The 9,169-nt window shown below is 57.4% G+C and overlaps 1 protein-coding gene across 1 annotated transcript in view; it reads right to left on the reverse strand.

Moving 5' to 3' along the window:
* Window positions 1–6,714, reverse strand: part of LRP5 (LDL receptor related protein 5) — a 140,837-nt gene extending 134,123 nt beyond the window's left edge. Inside the window, exon 1 of the mRNA XM_030918486.1 lies at window positions 6,518–6,714. Within this exon, the coding sequence (XP_030774346.1) occupies window positions 6,518–6,599 (82 nt within the window). The 5' untranslated portion in view covers window positions 6,600–6,714. The remainder of the gene's footprint in view (window positions 1–6,517) is intronic.
* Window positions 6,715–9,169: the final 2,455 nt, after the last annotated feature.

Below are 9,169 nucleotides of genomic sequence, written 5' to 3' on the forward strand. Positions count from 1 at the left end.
CCCAGGAGTTGGAGGCCAGCCTGGGCAATAGTGAGAAAAAATAAAATTAATAATAATAAAACAGGCTGGGCACAGCGGCTCATGCCTGTAATCCCAACACTTTGGGAGGCTGAGGTGGGAGGATCGCTTGATCCCAGGAGTTCAAGACCAACCTGGGCAGCAAAGCAAGACACCCATCTCAACGACAAATTTTTAAAAATTACCCAGGCAGGCTGGGCACAGTGGCTCATGCCTGTAATCCCAGCACTTTAGAAGGCCGAGGCAGGCAGATCACTTGAGGTCAGGAGTTCGAGACCAGCCTGGTTAACGTGGCAAAATCCTGTCTCTACTAAAAATACAAAAATTAGCTAGGTGTGGTGGCGGATGCCTGTAGTCCCAGCTACGGAGGCACAAGAATCGCTTGAACCAGGGAGGCAGAAGTGGCAGTGAGCCAAGATCGTGCCACTGCACTCCAGCCTGGGCGTGAGACTCCTGTCTCAAAAAAAAAAAAAAAGAGAGAAGGAGCCAGGCACTGCGGGGTGAGGGAGGGCAGAGAAGCAGCACCTCTTCTGGGGGCACCCCTAATTCCTAGCGGTCCAGAGGCCTCAGGATCCTGAAGGAAGAAAAATGTGAAGCCCTGTGCTGGAAGAGGCCATAGAGATCAGAATTAGCTGGTTCCGTTTTACACAAAAAGGAAACTGAGGCCCTCAGAAGGTGAGTGCCCCTTAATGCCCCACAGGGAGGCAGGGAGAGGGCTCTGAGCCCTGCGGGACCCTGGATTCTTGCAATGGGGTGGAGTGGAGCTTGTGCCACCCCCGCCAGGCACCTTCTCAGGAGAGTAGCCGTTATCACATCCTTGAAGGGGACCTTGAGCCCCCAAAAAGGCTAAAAACCACTTTCCTCCTTGAGTGAACCTTCACTTCAGTCTAACCACAAGAACAATTACATTAAGGCCGGGCGCCGTGGCTCACACCTGCAATCCCAGAACTTTGGGAGGCTGAGGCGGGTGGATTGCTTAAGCCCAGGAGTTCAAGAGCAGCCTGGGCAACATAGTGAAACCCTATCTCTGCAAAAAAATTAACAAAATTGGCTGGGCGTGGTGGTGCACACCTATGGCCCCGACTATTTGCGGGCTGAGGTGAGAGGATCGCTTCAGCACAGGAGATAGAGACAGCAGTGGGCGGTGACCGCATCCCTGCACTCCAGCCTGGGCAACAGAGCAAGACTCAAAAAAAAAAAAAAAAAAAAAAAAATTTAAATCTCAAAAAAAAATTACATTAAGGCAAACTAAAAGCAGATGTTTTATATATATATATATACACACACACATATATATATATATATATATATAATTAAATACACTCCAATAGAGCAAATAAGAAAATACCCAGAAAGCACAATCCCTGCACCCCCAAGACAACCTCCCAGGGGGTCCACAGCAGGAGACCCCAAGCATGAGGGACACAGAACAGTGTCCCTGTGGCAGAACCTCCGGCCCATCAGGCTCAGTCAGAAAATAAGGCTCCTGCCACACTGAGAGCAAGAGGCACAGTCACCCAGTAGCCACAGGCCAGGCCAGCAAAGTGTCAACCGCCCCCTACAAGGCGACAGGCGAACCAGGACAAACTGGAAACCAGAGACTGGACCTGGAGCACAGGGACCACCACACAGGGCTTGGGAATGAGCAGGGACCACGGAGCGCCACCCATGTGCCTAAGAGCAGCCTGTCTGCACACGCCTCTGCATGGCTTAGGGGCACACGGAGCCCACCAACCCCCAATCCAGGAAGGCAGCCCCCACTTACCCAGGTGGGGCAGGAAGGGATAGGATCAGCATCCAGCTCTGCTCCTAACTCAGGGCTCCAGGCCCCCCCGGGGGCAACCAGCACAGAGCTCAGACCCCAGATATCTTCACCCACCTCCTGGTCCCCATCTGGACAAGGATGCTAGGGACTGGCTCTCAGTCACACCCTCAGGGTACTCTTCAAAGGACAGCTGGATGCCCCAGGGCAGGAGCTTTTGGCCCCCAGCTCCCTCACCCCAGCACGGGCAAGATGGACACCATCGTCCCAATTTTGCAGATGAGGAAACTGAGGCTGAGGGCCGGCACATGGCTCTCCAGAGCTGAAGAGAATGCAGAGAGCAGCTGGAGCCAGCCGGTGGGTCCCCTGGGGCTGGCTCATAGCAAGCCACAGCTGCCTCCGCCCATCACACTTGGACCTCGCTGCCCCCAGGACAGCCCTCCAGGGCGGCCTGGCACAGAGCCCATACCCTGCTGCTTCCTGAACAAATAAGTGAACGAAGCCACCAAGCCGAGGAGCTGGATGCAGCCCCAGCTCCCGCCAGGGCCTCCCCAACAAACTCCCCGTTCGGAGAGCACATTAAGTGTCTCCAAGGCCTCCCAAACCACAAATGTCCGGCTGCCTCACGGCTTCTGTAACCTGAACTTGGCCCTCACTCTGCCCGCCCAGCACTCCTCTCAGGGCTCAGGCCCCTCCTCTGAGATGCCAGCACCGATTCCCCAACTTGTCCCCATCACCTGGCTCATTCCTGAACCTTGGCAGGAGAGTCTCAGGCCAGATCCTCCCACTGGCCACCTCCAGCAGGATGCAGGATGCATGAGCCCTGCTCGTGCTGGCTGGGAGACGCAACCAAGCAAGATCAATCCAATCAGTGGATGAACTGACAAATTTAATATGGTCCCTCCACACAATGGAATATTATTCAGCCATAAAAAGGGCTGAAACAGGCCGGGCGCGGTGGCTCACACCTGTAATCCCAGCACTTTGGGAGGTCGAGGCTGGCAGCTCATTTGAGGTCAGGAGTTCAAGACCAGCCTGGCCAACATGGTGAAACCCCCGTCTCTACTAAAAATACAAAAATTAGCCGGGCGTGGTGGCGGGCACCTGTAATGCAAGCTACTTGGGAGGATGAGGCAGGACAATCGCTTAAACCCTGGAGGCAGAAGTTGCAATGAGCCAAGATTGCACCACCGTACTCCAGCCTGGGCAACAGAGCAAGACTCCATTTCAAAAAAAAAAAAAAGTCTGAAACACCCATAGGTGGTACTACTTGGGTGCCTCCTGAAAACGTTACAGTAACCAAGGAAGTCAGCCACCAAAGACGAAAGACAAAAGACGCATTGTAAGATTACCTTCATACAAAATGCCCAGAACAGGCAGAACCACAGAGGCAGAAAGCTGACTGGTGTTCACCAGGGGATCCAGGGAGAGGGAATGGGAAGCCACTGTGTAACGGGTATGAGTTTTATTTTGGGGTGACGGAAATCTCTTATAACTTGATAGAAGTGATGGTTGTAAACATTGTGAATGTACTAAATGCCTGCCTTGTATACTTTAATATTTTATATTATATAAGTTTGCCTCAATTTAAAACAAAATCAACTCAACACCTTTCACCTAAGAAAGATCTGGCTTTAGCTTGCATTTCCTGCAATTCCTGCCTAAAGCCTTCCAGAAGCTTCCGCTGCCTTGTGGCTCACAACCAGACTCCACAGCATGATCTGGCCTCTAAGGACCTCTCACAGGCCACCCCGAGGGTGAGGGAACACCCGTGGGCCCACCTCTGCATAGCTTCTTCCCCTGTTCTCCCCTCTACATAGGAAGCCCCGCCTGCAGGGGCGGGGCCTTATCTGCCATTCTATTGCACTCAACCCCAGCACTTCACACAGTAGCAGACATCAAAGCCAAACAGCAACAGCATTTTACCGGGCCAGGTGCACATTAACTCACTGAATTCACGGTAGGAAGGATTCTATCCCCATTTTACAGGTGGGAACACTGAGGCACACAAAGGTAGTGTCAGCTTCCCAAGCTTCCCAGCACAGATTGCAGCCAGATCCCAGGCTGGAATCAGACCCTGGGCGCAGGGGCTCTGTCCACAGTGCTAACTACTCCCGCCCCCGAGGGCTGCAGCAGTGAGTGAGTGAGTTGGTCAGTGGACTGGATGTCCAAGGTCACACAGACTATTGTCATAACAGCCTCTAGACTGGCCGGGGCCAGAAAGATAAAGGACTCTGACACACAACTGCGCTCACTGCAGCTCTGCTGCTGCCAGTCACCACCTGGGCCGGGGATGGGACTAAAGGTCTCACACAGGGCACTCAGGGCTCCCCAAAGGCTGGGAGAGGAGCGGGGCGAGACGACAGAAACTAGGTATGGTGCCCGAAGTCAAACAGCTACTGAGCATGTAAACCCAGGTGGGTCTGACCCCAAAACCCCCTTTGTCCTGCAACCCGTCACTGCAAGGGAGAAAGCAACTCAGAGGCCTCACCTGCCTGCACCCCCCACCCCTGTGTGTGAGTTCTACTAAATGCCTGAGCAGTGACACAGCAGGGCTGAAATTAAACGGGTTCCAAAAACGACAGGAAGCGCGAGGTGGATCTCCCCAGAAAAGTGCTGAACAAATGCTGGATCGGGTTCACGGGGAATTTCTTGGAACTGAAGAGGGGAGTTAAACACACAGGGCCCTGCTTTGGAGGGGACTCTCTCAGGGTGCTCCACACAGCACTTGGTTAACCCCACTCAGCCCTGCTGGGTCTCCCAGAGGGCCCAGCCTTGGCCTTGGGCATCTACAGGAGGAACCTCCAGGGGGAGAGACGGTGCCTGGACAGGCCGGCCCTGGAACAAGCACTTGGGCCCCGAGGAGAGAGGCCTAGGGCTTGGGAGCTGGGGAAATTCTCAGCACTGGGACCACTAGAACAAAGCCATTTCCGTGGGTTCACAGCTTCCAATTGCAACAGGAAGCAATCAGGAAAAATAATTAGCTGCCCACTTACTGGCTTTGCTGGGGACCGAGGCGTGCATCTCACACAGAAAACCAGGGACATAACATCGAAACCGTTCTGCAGAAAGATTCCTCCCTTTCCTTCCATTTTAGGACTGGATCACCACATTCGCCGGGGCTCCCAGGCCTTGCTGCCTAATGTTAAAATAATCAACTCTATTTTTGCCTCACACACAACTGAACTCCACAGCTGTAATTCTTTGTCCTTAGGGGCTCGAACCACATGGACGACAGGCATTTGACTCCAGCAACATCACCCCAAAATGTGCACAAAACCCAAAACTGCAATGAGGTGAAAGGCAACGTGGTCGGCTTAGAAACCCCCCTCTTAAAAACAAACTGCTTCCCCAAAAACCCTTTTGCCTCCTTGACCCAGGCATTTCCGGAAAAAGGAGCGGCGCTGGCCTGTACTCCCCAGATATTGTCGCTGTTTTGTCTTCACCTTGTTTTGCTAGCTCCAGACAAGGCCCCAGAATGTAAACACGCTCCGGAAAGAGGCAGATTTGGGGTGAAACTGTCCATAGAATCTCTAGGCTTGGGTCAGAGGCAGCAGGACGTGAAACAAGCGCCAAGCTCCTCCTGTTCCCCGCTGCCCCCTACACCTCCAGGCAGAGGCTGCAGCCCGGGGGATCTGACTACAGGGCTACCCCCCTGCACCATCCACACTGGAAATATTCAGGGAGACAGCTGTTTGCCTTAAGGAGGCCCAGACAAAGGGGCCCGAGGTCCTCCCCGCTAAACTGCCACAAACAAAACAGGAGCCCGGGCGTGTACAGGCACTTGCGGCCGGCCGTGCCACTTGGCCGGTCATACTCCAGAAAAACAAAACACGCACATCCGAAGAGAATGATTTAGGTAGCAAGAGGCTTGCTTGAAAAACCACATGGCAATCTCCAAATTTAAAGAACATGTGTAGCGTTTCACAACTGCTTAAGTTTCCTGAGTCCTCCTGACCTCAACTCCACCCCTTGGGAAACACCAAAAGTTGGAGAGAAAGTTCCCCGGCCCTACCTCTCCCCACGGGCGTGTACAACTGAGGCACGAGCCCGCCTGCCCCACTGTCCCGCGCTCTGGGACCACGTTACCCCGTGTAGCCGACCCAGGGAGGGACAACATCTGGGGCCCCGGCGGCCACACGGGGCATTCGGGTCGCCCGAGCACCTGGCAGGTGTCAGTCCGCTTGGAAACCCACAGCCACGCGGCTCACAGGGGCAGGGGCAGCGCCACCGGCCAGGCCGCCCCGCGCCCGGGCTCAGAACTTTCTCGCTGCAACTTCAGCCCGTCCTCGGAGCACGCGGGCCGGCCGCGCGGCCGCTGGAAACAGGCTAGCGAACCGGCTCCCAGGGCCAGGCCCGCCTCCGTGCCCCAATTCCCCGCTCGGTGCCCGGCCCTGGCCACACGGGCCCAGCGCGGGCTCGGCTCCCGGCTAACCGCGGGCGCGGACAGGTGAGGACCCGCCCGCGCCGCACCTGGCGGAGCGGGCGCCGCCCGCGCGTTCTCCTCGCTGTCCCGGGACGCGGCGTCCCCGGGGAGAGCCCGGGCGGGGAGACAAAGGGCCCGCGCGCGGCGGGGACGCCGGGGACGGCAGAGGGGTCCCGGGCGCGCGCCCCAACTCGCCCCGAACACGCCAAGTCGCTTCCGAGGTGGCGGCGGCGCCCGCGCACTTGGCCGCGGGGCCGCCGGGGCCATTGTCCGAGCAGCCAGCGGCCCCCGGCCGGCCTGCGCCCACCTACCCGCGGCGGGGGCCGGGCAGCCGCACAGCGCCAGCAGCAGCAACAGCAGCGGCCACGGCGGCCCGGGCGGCGCTGCCTCCATGTTGTCCGGCGGCCGGACGGGCCCGCGCCGCGCTCACTCCGGCTCCATGGCGCGGCGGCGGCGGCTCCTCGCGCGGCTCCCGGCGCCTCCGCCTCCACCCCTCGGGCGCCGCGGACCAGGACGACGGGGAGGAGGGAGCTGGGCGCGCGGGAGCGGAAGCCGCGCCGCGTCTCCGCCCCCCGCCGCCGCCGCCGCCCGCGCCCCCCGCGCCGGCCGCGCCCTCCCGCGGGCGCCCCCCGGAGCCGGCCGGCGGCCAGGCTGCCCCAGCGGCCCAGGTCCCCGCGGCCCCCCCCCGCGCTCCCCGCCCTGCCCTTGGGGGTGCCTCCGGGAGGCTCGGCCCGGGGCTGGGGCGCGGGGTTTCCGTCCCACGGGCCCCGGCAGCCGATCGGGGCTCGGAGCCAGGTGTGTCACTTGTGGAGCCTCTATGAGTGGGGAAACTGAGGCACGGGGCGGGGCGGGGTTGCCCAAGGGCACACAGCGAGGCAGTTTCAGGGCGGGAAGCCTGGGGCCCCACGGGGCAGCCCTGGACACTTGCTCTCACCTGTGGAGGGCAGAGGAGGGAACAGGGAGAGAAGTGCATGAAGCTGTCCGGTTGGGAGTGAAGGTGGGTTTGAGGTTTTACTTTGAACTAAATGTGTACCCTCTACCTTAGTTATGAATTGTGAGACACGAAGATTGCGAAACAGACATACTCCTCTAAAAATGCCTCTAGGCTGACAGGGAGAAAGTCCCACCAGGCTCCCAGACGCCACCTTGGAGTCCTTCAACAAGCAGACCAGGGCCTCTTAAGAGCCCACCGGTGTCAGCTCAGCCACTGAACCCTCCAGGAAGAATCTCACCCAGGCACAGCCTGGAAGGGGCACACAAGGGGCTCTGGAACCAGCAAGCCGAAGTTCGAACTCTCGGTCTGCTACTTTCTAGAACGACTGTGCCCTTGGCGGATCTAAATAGAACCTCCCCGGGTACTCCTTCCTCCCTTGTAAAGTGGGGATAGCAATGGCCACCTTGCAGGTACAGAGACGGCTTGCAATACCTCACAGAACTGGGTGCCCATGTATGTGTGCATTCCTCCAGATTTGTGACAACTTTGCCAGGCTGGCATCAGGCTGAACGCCTCTGCCCTCATGGGGTTTATATACTAGGAAGGGAGACCCACAAAAACAAGAAGACAAAGTTAAAACAACAAAAGCCCCATTGACAGACTATGAAGAATGCCATGAAAAATGAAGGGTGTTGTGCTGCAGTGTCTGGGGAAACTCTGGCTTAGGGAAGGAAGGACACTTGAGCTGCTACTAAGGAGCAGCCGTCCAGCGGGAGGGCAGTTCAGGAAGAGCAGACATCAGTGGAGGAGGCGCTGGGCCAGAGGGCAGCGTGGTCGCTGGATTCCGGGGAGGAACCACATCAGCCATGAGCTGGAGCTGGTGCTGGAAGGTGCAGGAGAGGCCAGCTGGGGCCGGCACATGTCAGACCTCAGGCAGGGAAGAGGAATGGAGAATGTACCCTACGAACAATGGGAAGCCAGGCTAGGATTTAAGCAGCAAAAATATTTTCCCTTCTTGCACCCTGTGTCCAGCTCTACCACCACAGCCTGGGGCTCTATTTTCAAAACAGACCCAGGCTCCCAGCTCTTCTCACACTTCTACTACTGCCACCTGTCACCCGTCAATGCATCCCCGCTTGCAGCCTCCACCCGCTTCTGCCTGACCTCACTGCAGCCAGGGAAGCCCCAGGGCTCATGAGGGCTGCCATCTCAGGATAGAAGCAAAGGCCTCAGGCACCTGCAGGGCCTGCTCTGACCACACTTCTTCCTTGACCTCTCAGCTTCCTTGGCCACTCTCCCTTCCCACATCTCACCCTGCTCCAGCCACAGTGGCGTCTCTGTGGGTTCTCAAACACACCAGGCGCACTCCTGCCTCAGGGCCTTTGCGCTTGCTGTTCTCTGCTGAGACTGTTTTTTTTTTTTTCTTTTTGAGACAGGGTCTCGCTCTGTCACCCAGGCTGGAGTGCAGTGGTGTGATCGTAACTCACTGCAACCTCAAACTCCTGGGTTCAAGCGATCCTCCTGCCTCAGCCTCTGGAGTAGCTTTTGCTGTTTCGTTTTGTTTTGTTTTGAGATGGGATCTCACTCTGTTGCCCAGGATGGAGTGCAGTGGGGCAATCTCAGCTCACTGCAACCTCTGCCTCCCAGGCTCAAGCAATTCTGCCTCAGCCTCCCACAAGAAGCTTCCGCTGCCTTGTGGCTCACAACCAGACTCCACAGCGTGATCTGGCCTCTAAGGACGTCTCACAGGCCACCCCGAGGGTGAGGGAACACCCGTGGGCCCACCTCTGCATAGCTTCTTCCCCTGTCCTCCCCTCTACATAGGAAGCCCCGCCTGCAGAGGCGGGGCCTTATCTGCCATTCTACTGCACTCAACCCCAGCACTTCACACAGTAGCAGACATCAATGCCTGGGATTACAGGCATGTGCCGCTGCGCCCAGATTATTTTTGTATTTTTAGTAGAGATGGGGTTTCACCACGTTGGTCTGGCTGGTCTTGAACTCCTGACCTCAGATGATCCACCTGCCT

Source organism: Rhinopithecus roxellana, chromosome 15 (assembly GCF_007565055.1).
Source record: "Rhinopithecus roxellana isolate Shanxi Qingling chromosome 15, ASM756505v1, whole genome shotgun sequence".
NCBI classification, from domain to species: domain Eukaryota; kingdom Metazoa; phylum Chordata; class Mammalia; order Primates; family Cercopithecidae; genus Rhinopithecus; species Rhinopithecus roxellana.